We start from the raw sequence: 15,363 nt of genomic DNA, 5'->3' as shown, positions 1-15,363 counted from the left end.
GCACACCCTCGGAGGTAGCAGGTGATCACTCAAGTGATTGTGCACCTGTCACTTGTGAGGGAGACCTGGGTTGAGCACCTTGTTCTCAGTTTCAGGCCTGGCCCCAGTTCCAGCAATTGTGAGCATTTGGGGAGTGAACCAACTAGATGAAAGCTCTCTGTGTTGCTCTTGCTCACTCTTCTTTTCTTTTTCACTTTCTCACAAATAGATAAGTAATTTAAGAAAAAGATAATGACCCATCATTTGACACATATGAGCAGTCTTGATAATTCAGTGGAGATGCTAAGTAACTGGAAAGGTAAGGAAGAGAATGGATTATATGTCAACAGTTTGTGAGGACCAAGTGTTTGATGAAGTGGTAGCAGAGAACAAGAGAAATGAGAGAGATTATTACTCTAATCAACTCAGAAAGTCAAGAAGGTGTTTTGTTATAGGAAAGGCCAAATTATATTTTCATGTTTAACAGAAAGAAGCAGCAAGTTGATTTTGGATAAGAGTTAAGAGGTGGTTTAAGGAGCAAGGTGCCTGGGGTTAAATCTAAGGCTTAAGCAAAAGTTCATCTCTTCTACCACTATGGCAAGAGAGAATGGGTTAAGGACAAATATGGCATAGGTTACCTCACACTGGATATTGGATAGATGAATTAAGGGAAATAAGTAAACATCTGTTACTAATGGCAAGTTTTAATAGGTAAGAATGTTAACTGCTATGTGTTTTTGCACTGTATGTTTTCATGTTTATTATATATTTGAGAGACAGAATGGGTGAGCTCTCATCCATATTCTTCTGCAAATGCCTGCAACAGCAGGGGCTGAGCTGGGGCTAAAGCTGGGATTTGAGAACTCAATCCAATTCTTTGACATGTGGCAGGAATCCAGTTACTTGAGTCATCTTTTTTGCTCCTTAGAGTCTGCGTTAGCAGGAAGCTAGAATCAGGAGCCTAAGCTGGGCACCGTGGTGTGTTACAGCATCTTAACCACCAGAACAAATGCCTGCTCCTGTGATTACAGTTTCAATTGATTATATGATCATTATGCTGGTTATAACTATATTATGCTGGTTATAATTATGATTAGCAAAAACTGAGTAGAATATACTATCCTAAATCACTGCTTTAAGTTGATGATGCATGTCACTTGTTTGCTGTTTGCAATTGCACTTGGTTGATTTCTTCTGTGTGAGGTTGGGCTAGATGACTAGAACATGTTTCTGTCTCTGAACAACTCTTAGTCTTTCAGGTCCACTATTAGGCAAACAGAAATATATTTTTTTAAAAAAATAAAAGATAAATATTCTGGACATTTAAGAATTGAACTAGGAAATAAGAGGTTTCTGTTTGTCTTTCAAATAAAAATGAATACATAAAGATCTTTAAGAGTAAAATGATATATAGAGTAGTGAATTAACCATGTAGCTTTTGCTACTGTTGTTCCTGCCTTTTTCCCCCTCTCTGAATAGAAAAAGTATATACTATTAGAAGCTTATTAACATTTTATTAGGCTTTTTTTGTTTTTGTTTTTGAAAGACAAAATGACAGGGAGAATGAAACATCTTTAATTCATAGCTTTACTCCTCAAATGGCCATAACTGGGGCTGGGTCAGGCTGTTCTGGACTCCAATGTGGGCTGCTGGCGTTGCAAGCAGTGACTTAACCCGTTGTGCTGTATATGCCACCTCAAATTTTGCTATTTTTTGTAAGGTTATGGATCCTGGGTGTATTATTCATTCATGTGATATACATTTATTGAGTTACTAGAACAGGGCTGGGTATTGGGGAAATTAAGGTTAATGGGGAACAGCTGATATTAATTGAATGCTTCTTGATGCTGGACATGTTCTTAGCACTTTACATGTGTTATTCTACTGGTACATGAGCTATAACTATTAGTATTACCAACTAACAAATATGGAAACAAAGTAGTTAAGCAACTTATCTAATATTCTATAGCTAGGAAGTGATAAAACTGGTTTTCAAATTCATACTTACTAACCTTTTTTTTTTAAAAAAATGGGTAGGGGCTCGGTGTTGTAATGTAGGGATTAAGCTGTCGCCTGTGATGCTGGCATTCCATATGGGCATTGGTCCAGTTCCTGACTGTTCCCCTTCTGATCCAACTCCCTGTCAATGGACCTAGAAAAGCAGCAGAAGGTGGCCCATATCTTTGGGCCTCTGCACCCATGTGGGAGACGTAGGTGAAACTCCTGCCCTCTGGCTTCAGCCCTGCCCGTTTCAGCCATTTGGAAAGTGAACGACCAGATGGAAGATTTCTGTCTGTCTCTGTCTGTCTGTAATTCTGTTTTTCAAATAAATAAAAATTTTAAAGTTTTTGATGTGTGTTGGGGAGCAGTGCTGTGACTTGTTAAGCTGCTGCCTGCATTGCTATCATCCCATGTGGACTCCAGTTCAAGCCCTGGCTACTCCACTTTCAGTCCAGCTCCCTACTAATGGTGCCTGGGAAAGCAGTGAAAGATAGCTCAATCTACTGGACCGTGGCCACTCACTTGGGAGACCCAGAAGTAGCTTCTGACTTTAGCCTGGATGAGCCCTGGTCTTTGCTGTCATTTGAAGAAAGAAATAGCAGATAGAATATCCCTTGCTCTATTGTCTTAACTTTCTTTTCTCTGATACTCTGCATTTTAAAAATAAATAAATAGATAAATAAATCTTTAAAATTATTTTTATTTAATTTGGAAGACAAAAACCGGAGATGTTAAATTTTCTGGTTCATTCCCCAAATATTTGAAAAACCTGGGGCTGAGCCAGCTGAAACCAGACAGTGAGAATTAAATCTGAGTCTCTCATATATGTAGCAAGGACCCGAGTTCTTGGACCATCCCTTTTGAGTGATAAGGTATACACTAGCAGGAAGCTGGAACCCAAATTGGAGGTAGGGCTTGAACTGGACATCCTGTTAGGGGATTCAAGTATTCCAAGCGGCCTCTTACCTGTTACGCCACAAGTTCACTTCAAGCAGAGTGTTTAAGCACCTTTTTCTTATCTGTGATGAAACAGCATACTGCTTTTCTGCAGTGTTAAGAATTGGTCAGAGGGACCAGCACAGTAGCCTAGTGGTTGAAGTTCTCGCTTTGCACACACTGGAATCCCATATGGGCACCGGTTCTAATCCCAGCAGCACACTTCTCCAGCTCCCTGCTTGTGGTCTGGGAAAGCAGTCGAGGACGGCTCAGAGCCTTGGGACTCTGCACCTGCGTGGGAGACCGGAAAGAGGCTCTGGGCTCCTGGCTTCAGATCGGTTCAACTCTAGCTATTGCAGCTGCTTGGCGAGTGAATCAATGAATGGAAAATCTTCCTGTCTCTCCTCCTCTCTGTTTATCTGACTTTCCAATAAAAATAAAATAAATCTTAAAAAAAAAAAAGAATTAAACAGTTCTTGCTCTCAAAACATTTGTGGTCTGATATACATAGTGAACTGTGATTTAAAGTTTTTTCACACTGTACAGAAGAGTAAAAACAAAAGCAGAAGAGATAGACATTTTATGTTTTTTATTGTTTAGAACAATTTGAAGTTAGGAAAGTGTATCGATGGTAATATTGATTTGGCTGATCCAGGACAATCATTTAATTTACTGTTCTTTTTACCTCGTAATGCTGAGTTTTCTTTTATAATGATAAGAAATATCATATGCTGAAAATGGAGTAACTTCTATGTTGAAATCTTGAGAATTAAATGTATCATCTCCCACTGAATTTAGAAATTAACTGGTTCTAGGAATGATAATAACAAAGGAAAGCACTTAAATGCTAGGGTTTTTGTTTGTTTGTTAAAATTTATTTTTATGTGAATGAGTTAGAAAGGGAGAGACAGTTTTTCCTGCATTGGTTTGCTCCCTAAATGGCTACAATAGCCACAGCTGAACTGGTCCATAGACACGGACCAGGAGCTTCTGAGTCTCCCATGTGGGTGTAGGAACCCAAGGCTTTGTGCCATTCTCTGCTGCTTTTTCAGGCCATTGCAGAGAACTGGATCTGATGTGGAGCAGTTGGGACATGAATTAGCACTCAATGGGATGTGGGCACTGCAGGTGGAAGCTTAGTTGGCTATGCCACTGCACTGGCCCCTTGGCATTTTAAACTAATAATAACACACCAAACCTACAGGAAAGACAATTTTCACAATTTTCTCCTTCATTGATAGCATGTCTGAAATACAGGTATTATTCACTGCATTTAATTTTGGATACAGAATTGAGACTCGAAGAGGTTAAATAATTGCTCTATGGCCGTGTATTCAGTAATTGGCAGTACTGGGGTTCAAATCCAAATCTCTCCATTTCTGTACTCTCTGTATTTTATTCACTTTGTGCCAGATTGCTTCCCAAGAAATAGATGTTTTTAGAAATGAGATAGTTCCAGGTCCTACATAGGAGCTGCATTTTTTAGTTTTTTTTCTTTAGTAGTCTATATGATTTTTGTAGCCTTATCTCTCCTGTTTATTTATTTTACCCCTTAGCTACAGAAGAAAGGAAACCGGCTGAAGTTCTCATCGTTGAGGGGCAGCAGTACGCTGTGGTTGGGTAAGTGATACATTTTTCTTCATTACTTGAGCAGCTATTTCTTTTCTTTTTCTTTCTTTCTTTCTTTCTTTTTTTTTTTTTTTTAGTAATTATATTGCATTATGTGACACGGTTTCATAGGCTCTGGGATTCCCCCAACCCCTCCCCGTGCCCTCTCCTCATGGTGTATTCCTTCACCTTGTTGCAGTATTACAGTTCAAATTAAGTCAAGATTTTTTTTTTGCAAACATATACCAAACACAGAGTCCAGCATCTTCTTGTCCAGATGAATTCAACAGTTTCTTGGGGAGACCATCTCTGGTCTGAAAGCATAGCCGGCAGAATGTCATCCTGATTAATTGAAAGCCCCAGCACAACATCAACCACAATTTACAACATTATGGAATTTATTTACATGGTATTGAGTAATCAGTCTGTTAAAACAATGCAAGTTCTTAACCACATCCTGTGACTACTTCATTGACATTTCAATTTTTGTTTATACACAGAACCGGCTGCTATACACCTTAAAGTGGCTGTAGGGTACTGTTCAGCTGTCTCATGTCTATTTTCATTTTAGTATTTAGCAGTTTATAGTGTTGAAGCATAATTTTCCTGAACTTGGCAGATTTTAGGATAGTCTAAACTGGCTTATAAATCTAACAAGGCCTTTGTCAACAGTTGAGGTGCAGAACAGTTTTAGAAGAGGTGTGCAGAGAAATCTTCAACACCTTAGTGAGGAGTAACTAATCTTTGTGTCCTATCTAGTAAGGTATATGTGGATCCACGCTTGAGCAGCTATTTCATAGTCTTCTAACTCCTCCTTGAGATGAATTGGAAATGTTGGATTAATAAAAGCTTCTAAATATTCAGTCATCTTTGATTCCCCAAGAAGTAGTAATTTGAATTTTTTAAAGAAGATTTATTTATTTTTATTGGAAAGTCAGATAAACAGAGAGGATGAGAGACAGAGAGGAAGAGCTTCCGTCTGCTGATTCACTCCCCAAGTGAGCGCAACAGCCAGAACTGAGCTGATCTGAAGCTAGGAGCCAGGAGTTTCTTCCAGGTCTCCTATGCAAGTGTAGGGTCCCAAGGCCTTGGGCTATCCTCGACTGTCCCAAGGCCTTGGGCTATCCTCGACTGCTTTCCTAGGCCACAAGCAGGAAGCTGGATGGGAAGTGGGGCCACCTGGACATGAACTGGCATATGCAAGGCAAGGACTTTAGCCACTAGGCTACTGCACTGGGCCCAGTAATTTGAATTTGTATGCCAAATCAGTTCATTTTTCCTGTTTTGATGGCCTATTCTTTCTTTTCTTACAGAACTGTATTGCTGTTAATAAGAATTATTCTTGAATATTGCCAGTGTGTAGATAACATTCCATCTGTTACTACTGACATGCTTACTCGTCTGTCAGATCTATTGAAGGTGTGTATGACTTTACTTTGTTATGGAAATAGTTAGAAGAATTAATTCATTAGGGTATGACTAATCTTTCAACTCTAAGCAGTTCAAGGTCAAGTTGCCTTTAAGACATTAATTTTATAACATTTGATTATGGTTGAAATCACAACATATTACTGGAAAAATGCTGCCTGCTTCCTTCTCACTCCACATGTAGTGACTCCTCATTGCACCCATAGAATTATTAATGACATTGGAGACAGGAGTTGATTTGTTCATTAGGTGCTGAACATGACTGAGGCCACTTAGGTCAAAAACCTGAACTGGTTTCAAATGTGCATGGAAGGGAATTCACAGAACTTTACGAAATTCATCTCACTAAGGTTAAAGATTTTTCTTACATGATTCTTTCAGAACCATTGATTTAAAATGAAAATGTAGTGATAGTTTTATTCAGCCATTTCATATTAACAGATATTTTAAAATGTTAGCATATAAGGACAGCTTTATCTTTCTAAACTTCTAATATATCACATCTATCTTGAAATTGAATTTTAGTTCATAAAGATGTTTCTGAGCTGTTTCCAAAGTGGAGCTTTACAATAAGTATTACTGAATGAGTTTTGTAAATACACATTAAAGGTTAATTTCCTAAAGCTGATTTTTAGAATTTCTCAACTTTTCCCCATTAGACAGTAAATATTATTATTTGGGTTACCCCTCTTCTTTCTTTCCTACTGCATAGACCTTCAGTGCTCCTACTAGAAAATTCATTTGGTTCTTGAATGAAAGGAAAGAGGAATGTATTTTTCACATTGCTAATATATACTTTTTAAATAAAATTTTTTAATAAAAATAAATTTAGTAATGACTTACTAATTAATGAATTATTGCATCTCCCCCTTCCTTTGTTAGTATTTCAATTCGAGAAGTTGCCAGTTAGTTCTTGGAGCTGGTGCACTGCAAGTTGTTGGACTGAAAACAATAACTACAAAAAATTTGGGTATGATTTCTTACATGTAATTCACATGCTGAGGTGTTACAATGTTGTGATTATTCTTTTCATTATTTTATTAAACCCAATATTTTCAAGCTCTAAAGTTATAATTTCTACTTTACTCTTTTTGTATTACTGTAAATAAAAGGTAATCACTGGGAAAATGTCATGAGGAATTTCCAGTCTAAAAGGATTAGTTATTTGGGAGTTGTGCTGCCTTAGAAATACTAGGATGGAAAGTGTTTGGAGTACTTGCTGAAAGCTATCTGAATGTCAGAAGAGAATCGGGCGGGTTGTTAGTGACCTCACAGTGGCAGTGCTCACAGTTTCAGTCCATTGGGAGAGCAGCATGTTTGACACTGCCAAAATATGCTTAATTTGATATATAATTAAAAGTCAACTGGTACCTTTTTTTATTTCTCCGTTGTATATCCATTTCAGCTCTTTCTTCAAGATGTCTGCAGTTAATCGTGCACTACATTCCTGTGATCCGGGCTCATTTTGAAGCTCGGCTACCAACTAAACAGTGTAACATGCTTAGGCATTTTGATCATATCACTAAGGTACTTTTTCACATGTTCTTACTAGCATTTCATAAATTTAATTTCTCAACTATTAAGTGTGTTTTGATGCCTCACAGGGATTTTGAAATTAATTATTATTTCTCATTACAGGACTATCATGACCATATAGCTGAAATATCAGCTAAGCTTGTAGCGATAATGGATAGCTTATTTGACAAGCTATTGTCAAAGGTAATGATTTACGAAAATTATTAGGCCTTGCTTAAAGGTATTTTTATTTTTAGTTTTGTAAAAAATTTTTTATAAATAAGGTATGATAAGAGATTCTAAATTTGCAGAAGACATTTCCCACTTTGTGGAATTAATTTTTTTTTTCTGAGAAATGTGACCACCTGCTGACCAAGGCTACTCACAGTAGGCTAACCCACAATTGCGTGCAAATAAAATTCTTCATGATTTGGAAAACAGTACAATTTTTCAAATTTCCCAGATAATTGATACTTGTTTTCTAAAGGACTGGGTAGTAAGGAAGATGATTCTGATAGTTGGAAACCTGATGTAAAAGTTTATTGGTGGTACCTGCATTGACAAACGTGTACCTTCTTCAAAGTAAGGTTTGAAAACCTCCCAGACACAGGGCGAAGATCATAGTAGAAAAAAAGGAGAGATTATTTTAAATATAATTTGTTACTTTATTTTTATGCTGAAAATGTGCCACATTTTAGGCGAAAATGTGGTGTTCACAATCAAATTTTATATTTGTTCTTCTTTTCATTCCCAGGAGGTGGTTGAATAAAGTGTTACAGTCTTACAAATATTTGAGAACTTTGTGAAGAGCTTATGCTTTTGAAATTGTTTGTATTCATCCCCAAAGAAATCTCAGTCACTGTGCATTCCTAACTTCAGCCCCTGGCAAGCACTGGTTTATCTTCTGTCTCCATAATCTGCATTTCCTGAACATTTAATATAAATGGAATCAAATGTTAAATTATCACAGCTGTGCTTGTCTTAGACCAGTCACATAGTGACTTCATGATTCTTGTACGACAGTATATTGAAACTCACCATGTTTTAGCAAACCATATTAGTATGTTTAAAATGTAATTATTCTGTCAAATTTGTCTTGTAAACAAAAAATTGGCATATGGCTTAAGTTACCTGAATCCTAAAATGTAAGTGGAAATATGATTAATCACATCAATATATTATTTCAGATATAAGGTTAGTAAAATGAATTTACCTAAATTTAATTAAAATGTGTAATATAAAAGGTTCTTAATAAAGCTTCCTTTATCTTACTGCTAGAATAAATGTGCTTATTATATTGGTCCACCTATAAAATAAAGAGAACATTTTAATTCGTTAGATTTGTGTTGGTTATAGGTAAAATGATGTTGACATCCTGTTGACGTATTCTGGAAATCATGTTTAAAAAGTAATCTGTTGGGGTAGCCGCTGTGACATAGACAGCTAAGCCATTGCTTACAGTGCCAACATTGCATGTGTGGTCATAGTTCAAGTTCCAACTCTTTCGTTTTTGATCCAGCTCCATGCTACTGTTTCTGAGACAGCCATGGAGGATGGCCTACCTGTTTCGGCCCCTGTACCCACGAAGCTCCTGGCTTCTACGGTCTGTCCCATCCGTACCCATCGTGACCATTTGAGGAGTGAAACAGTAGATGGAAGATGTCTCTCATTTATCTCTGCCTTTCAAATAAATAGAATAGCTTTAGTTAGTTTAGAGGATTGGTACCGTGATGATTCACCATTATATTTGGAGCCAGTGTAGAGTCAGAATTTGAGTATTTTTTATGAAGCACTGTTTTGTGTTCTCATGAGTCATTTTTTCTTAAATCCTCACAACAACCTTTTGAGATACCAAAAAACACAGTAGCTTGCTCAGTGTAAGTCACATAGCTAGGAATTGGAGGAGTTTGAATGAATTGAACCTTAGGAGTCTGTTTCAAGATTGAAAGCAGGCATGTTTTTAGTCCCAAAGCTATTTTAACTCTCCCAGAGTAGATCAGGCTGTTGGATGTTCTCAAGATTTATGTGAGTAGTGCAGATTACAGTTGAAATATAAGCTTGAAAATTATTCCACAGTTAAAATTTGGAGGCATGGAAAACATGTTTCTTGGGCAATCCAGAGGATATAACCATAATTCTCATTATTTTTCCCTGCCAGTATGAGGTGAAAGCTCCTGTTCCTTCTGCCTGTTTCAGGAATATTTGTAAACAAATGGCTAAAATGCATGAAGCTATATTTGATCTCCTTCCAGAAGAACAAACACAGGTGAGTAATAGTTTCTAAAACAACTTTTTTATATGTAATATATAATAGCTTTGCAGAATTGGTGTTTTTGTATTTTTGATACAGTTACACTTAGTTTATACTCCAACATAATTGCTGCCAGCTTTTCAGGTTGTTATTTTGAATACTGAAGCAGAGGTAAAAATTTCTAACTTTTGTCAGAGTACCCCTTGCTGAGACAGGCTGTTATTGTAGTTTTGCTATGGTCTGCAACTCCAAAAAGCATATATTGCTTTTGTTCATTTAGAGGTTCCCGGGTTCCACTTAGATTATTCCTTATATTATTAGTCTTAAACTTCTTGTTATTGTGCCTAGTGGGATGGCCTAGTGGCTGGGTCCTCTGCTTACTTCTTCCAGAATCCCATATGGGTGCTAGTTCTTGTCCCAGCTGCTTCATTTCCATCGTTGCTTGTGACTTGGGAGGGCAGTGGAGAATGGCCTAATGCTTGAGACTCAGCCTATGTGTAGGAGACCCCGGGGGAGGCTTCTGGCTCCTGGCTTTGGGTTGGCTCAGCTCTTGCCTTTGTGACTGCTGCTGGGGGGTAGGCCCACAGGTGGAGGATCTTTCTCTGTGTCTCTTCTCTCTGTGTATCTGCCTTTCCGATTAAAAAAAAAATGCATCTTTTTAAAAAAGGTCCATGTCATCATTTATTAATAAATAGTAAAATATGTTGTTACTGTGATTGTAATTTAGACTAGAGATAGGAGAATTAGTGGTGGGGCTAATAAGATTAAGATTAACACAAATTAACTATCTCAGCTTATCTTACCTTATTGTTACTATTTGTTAGATCAGCATAAGTGATGCATAGCAGACACAAACCAGGGAAAACAGCAGAATGAGAAGCCTTTGGCACTTTTCACCTATGGAATTGGTGTCCTCTGTCCCTACAAAAGTGCTGTCCCAGAAGTCTCTTCATCTGTTTCATGCTGACAGTTTAGCGTTTCCCCTTCCCCTCTACCAGTCTTCTTCACCCCATTTTAGCTTCTTGCCTCTGTGCCAAGTGATCTCATTTAAGCCTTGTTGTGGAATGATACCATGGTGTAACAAAAACCTAGTTGTTGCATGATTAATGAACTCCCACTATGATTTTTGCTGTATAGTTCACTTTGTCTTTAATTGACTGAGTGCATGAAAGGGGTCTGGGAAGCAAAGGATGGTTTTCCCAGTGTCTGCTGCTTGCTTTTAGTCCTGCTGCCATCCTCTCCTGCAACACCTCAGACTCCATCCTGCACTAGTGATGCACAAAAACTGGTCATGCTTCATGAAGAAAAACTCTTCATGCTTCCCTGCATTTGCATGAATCATACTTACTTCATGATTGGATGCAGCTGAAGATGGAGAAGCAGCCATATGAAATCAGTGCCTATTGGGGTCTCTTTTTCTAGCTAAGCCGTCCTTTTTCATTCCATAAGTAGAATCCCACACCTCTAATATTCTGACCCTCTGAATTTGCCAACTGATTTATAATTCTAGAGCAAGATTTTGCTAAGTCAGCAAGTTGGGCATGCGGGGACTTCATATGCTTTGATCTGATATTTTAAAGAAACTCTTGTTAAAGCTTAGCAATAGGGTCTGATGTGGTGTAGCAGGTTAAGCAGTTGCCTGTGATGCCACCATCCCATGTCAGCACTGGTTCAAGTTCCAAGTTCTACATTTCTAATCCAGCTCCAATGACAACTTTATTTGTACCTTAATACAATCTGTTCCTGTGGGAAGAATACTTCTTATAAAGATGACCACTTATATTACTAGTGCTATCATCATTCTATTGAACAGGAAGGAAATATGGATATATGTGCAGGAAAACAATGAGAATGGCTCAACTATTTTTGTTCCCTGTTGGAGGTTTTAATAGATACTCTTGGCTTGTGCCTAACCCAGACATGGCTGTTGCAGAATTTGGGGGAATGCACAAATGGATAGAAGATCTCCTTTTCTCCTTTCTCTAACTCTGCCTTTTAAATAAATAAAATATTTTAAAAACAATTTGACGAAAGTTGGATTTTGTTAGTATTGTCACTTATGTATCAGTAGTTCCACAAATAAGTGGTTTTTTAAATTTGTCTACTTTTTTTGATATGCAGAAGGAGAGAGTTCTCCTGTTCACTGTTTCACCACTCAGTTGCACACAAAAACCAGAGCTGGACCATATGGGAGCAGAAACAGTCTGAGTCTCCCACATGGGTGATAGGAACACAATTACTATAGATAACCTGCTCATTCCCAGGGAGCACGTTAGCAGGAAGGTGGAGTGGGGAATGGAGCTGGGACCCAGCCTCAGGCACTGTACTTTGATATGGAATATGGGTGTCCTGAGTGGCATCTCTTTAGATGATAGCATACATCTAGGTGTATTTTACTACATCTTATGTATGTTTTATACACATATATATTTATTTTTCTTATAGAAAATACTGCTTTGCAATATTATTTCTATAGGTTAATTATATGTAATTTTAGGTCAGATGGTTTCCAAAAAAATATTTGGTCATTGTTAATAGGAGCAATAAAATGCTGTGAGATGATTTTGTCTCTAGTGTTGTGACTTTATTTGTCCACTATGAAGTTCCTAGTTAATTTATCATGTAGTTCTCTAATATTTTAACCTGCCATGGTTGATCCTATAGAAGTTCTTCCAAGATACGTAAAGGTAGTCTGATAGAAAAAAGGAATACTACTCAGAAGGGAAAAACAGAGCTTTTATTCAACTCTGGAAAAAAGTCAAGGTCAAATAACAAATATTTTCAGAGGAGTGTTTCTGAAGTATATGCCAAGGCAAAGGTTTTGTTTTGTTTTTAATACTTTCTCCAAATAATATTGATGCTTTGGATTCTTACATCTTCTATTTTAGTTTGTAAAGAAAATGTAATTTTGTTTATTTTCTAGATGTTATTTTTGAGAATTAATGCAAGTTATAAGCTCCACTTGAAAAAGCAGTTATCTCACTTAAATGTGATCAATGACGGAGGACCTCAAAATGGGTATGGTTTTTAACATATCGGTACCACATTCTCCCATAATGAATTTTTTAAAAATAGTGATGGTTTGTTATTGTTTATGCTATTTTTCTACTGCAATGCTGGGAACCAAAACTGGAAAATCAGCAGCCTTTTCTTTCCCCTCCCCCTGCTTTGTGGAAATGATGTCTATTTGACTGCCAATCTGTGTATTTTTGTTAGTATCTGTGTTTCAGTACTTGATAAAAGATAAGCTGCTAATCTGATGTTATTTTCAAGGGTTTCAAAATTTCATGGAAAATAGAATTGAAAAATAGATACATTTCCTATAAACTTTTCGAAGTCCTCTCCTGTATATTTTTTTGAGGCCTTGTGGGATAGTTAATGCTGCCTTAAATACTTTGTAGTCTTCCTCTTTCAAAACAAGATTTAAAGTCCTCCTTTGCCTATGAGATCATTTGAAAGTCGTTTAAATTCTATGCCTCATTTATAAAATGACAAGATAAAATCTGCCTAGTTTAGTTCCTTAGTCAGGTTATGAAAAATAAAGTGTATGTTTGTATCTGTTCTTTTATTTGTTGAACACATTGTGTTGTTTTTCAAATAGTGTTTTGAAAAATAGGGAAAAACAGGATTTAAACTAGGATTAGATCCTACTTTGCCATTTACCTGCTGTGTAATTAAGCAGATTACCCTGTTGAGGCACACGTTCTTGGTTTTAAGAATAGGATAAAGATGAAGTTTCCTCATAGAATTTTTTATGAAAAGCAATATAGGTAGATGTGAAGAGAAGTTTCAATGATTATTTAGTCACTTTAATATGACTTGCTTATTTGTTTCATCTTTTAGGGAAACCATTGTATTCTGTTAAGAAGTTAGGCTAAGTTTACAATAAAAATAAAATGAATCTTTAAAAAAATAAATTAGGCTAACATTTTAAATTTATAGAAACAAATGAAAAAATTATGTGGTTGGTCAGAATTTAGGCCTGCCATTAAGGAGTACACTGAACTGACTATGCAGAAAACTCATGAATTAGGAATAAAATTTTATTCTGTTTGGCTTAAACTTCAAAGCACTATTTGGAAGGTTCATTTTCATAAATCTACCAGGTAGGCTAAAGAAATTTTATGCAAAAGTACAGCTCTGCTTATTTATACCTTACTGTCCTTTTTAAGGAATTTTTGTTTTAAAAATTTTCTAAGCCAGTAACAATTAAAGTACATTTAAAAAGAAAAGTCAAAACTCACCTTAATTGACTAAATGTAAAAATGAATTTTCCCTGCTACTTTCTTTCTACCTCTCCAAGCACCACACATACATGTCTCTTTTGCAAACAGACCAAAAAACAAACAAAATACAAAACCAGGCTAAACTCATTTTGAAATTCAAAAGTCAGATACTTCGATACATTTTTCTAAATACATACGTTTGATACCACCACCATACCATAACATCAGCATATAGGCAGATATATTCAACATGAACACCAGTATCTATTGCCCATTGATGTCAGATTTATATATGTGGTTCCTGCTGTTGAGCTTTCTCCTGAAGACAATAGTGAATTAAGAAAGTTAGCAGTATATTTATTTATTTATTTATTTATTTTTATTTATTTATTTTTATTGCAAAGTCAGATATATAGAGAGAAGAGATGAGACAGAGAGATATACCCCCATCCAATGATTCACTCCCCAAGCGACCACAATGGGCCAGTGCTGCGCCTATCTGAAGCCATGAGCCAGGAGCTTCTTCTGGGTCTCCCACACAGGTACAGGGTCCCAAGGTCTTGGTCCATCCTCAGGCCACAGGCTGGGAGCTGGATGGGAAGCGGGGCTGGTGGGACCAGAACTGACGCCCATATGGGATCCCGGCTTGTGCAAGGCAAGGACCCCTAGGCCATGGTGCCGGGCCAAGCTAGCAATATTTTTAAGACCCAGGCATTCAATGCCATTTTACTTTTTCTCCTAATTCAATCTGGGCTTGTTGGTGGTTTGGTTTCTTCTCACACCAGAAATTCTGAAACATCCAGTTGAACTTATTAGCCATTAATAAAGCCGGGAGTCAGTGCAATCTTAGATTGTCTCTATGACATACTTCAAGAAACTAATCCTGTGTAGGTCAATTCATGTCTTTTCAGGATCCTTTGAAAAATGGGATTTCTTGAAAACTAAACTACTTAGTTAAAGGAAATTTTTATTCCTGAAGATTCTCAAAAAATATGCTTTTGCTTTTCTTTCTTTGAGGTTAAATTAACATCCAGTTAACTATCTTCAATCAAACAATTCAGTGGTACTCAGTATATTTACACTGCTGTATAACCAAAACCTCTGATTAGTTCCCAAACATTTCTCAAGGCAAAAAGAAACTCCTGTGTTTATCAGGCAGTTGATTCTTACTACTCCCTCTCCCTTGTCCTGTACTTTTTAATGTTGTTTCTTTGTCTCTATTTTAAAGTGTTTAAAAATACAGACATGTGGAAAATAATAAAAATATTTGTTTTATTGTTATTCAGAATCATTAACACTTTTCTAATTTAAAAATGACATTCCAAATAAAGCTGAAGTATACCATGATACCTTTTCCTTTTTCTCCAAACATTTAGTCAACATTTCTAGTGAATTAGGTTTGTATCTTTAATAACTTAT

General features: G+C 36.7%; 1 protein-coding gene across 3 annotated transcripts in view; it reads left to right on the top strand.

The window, feature by feature from the left end:
* The window catches only part of VPS54 (VPS54 subunit of GARP complex), an 82,766-nt gene that overhangs the window by 62,600 nt on the left and 4,803 nt on the right, over positions 1-15,363 (top strand). For all 3 annotated transcript variants that reach the window (XM_058667878.1, XM_004580100.4, XM_058667877.1), the window contains exons 16-22: positions 4,473-4,536; positions 5,838-5,943; positions 6,835-6,922; positions 7,358-7,479; positions 7,591-7,671; positions 9,626-9,733; positions 12,642-12,736. In XM_058667878.1, the coding sequence (XP_058523861.1) occupies positions 4,473-4,536; positions 5,838-5,943; positions 6,835-6,922; positions 7,358-7,479; positions 7,591-7,671; positions 9,626-9,733; positions 12,642-12,736 (664 nt within the window). The remainder of the gene's footprint in view (positions 1-4,472; positions 4,537-5,837; positions 5,944-6,834; positions 6,923-7,357; positions 7,480-7,590; positions 7,672-9,625; positions 9,734-12,641; positions 12,737-15,363) is intronic.

The sequence above is a fragment of the Ochotona princeps genome, chromosome 8 (assembly GCF_030435755.1).
Source record: "Ochotona princeps isolate mOchPri1 chromosome 8, mOchPri1.hap1, whole genome shotgun sequence".
Classification (NCBI taxonomy): Eukaryota; Metazoa; Chordata; class Mammalia; order Lagomorpha; family Ochotonidae; genus Ochotona; species Ochotona princeps.
Note: the sequence above shows the minus strand (reverse complement) of the source record. Positions and strands in the feature narration are given on the sequence as shown.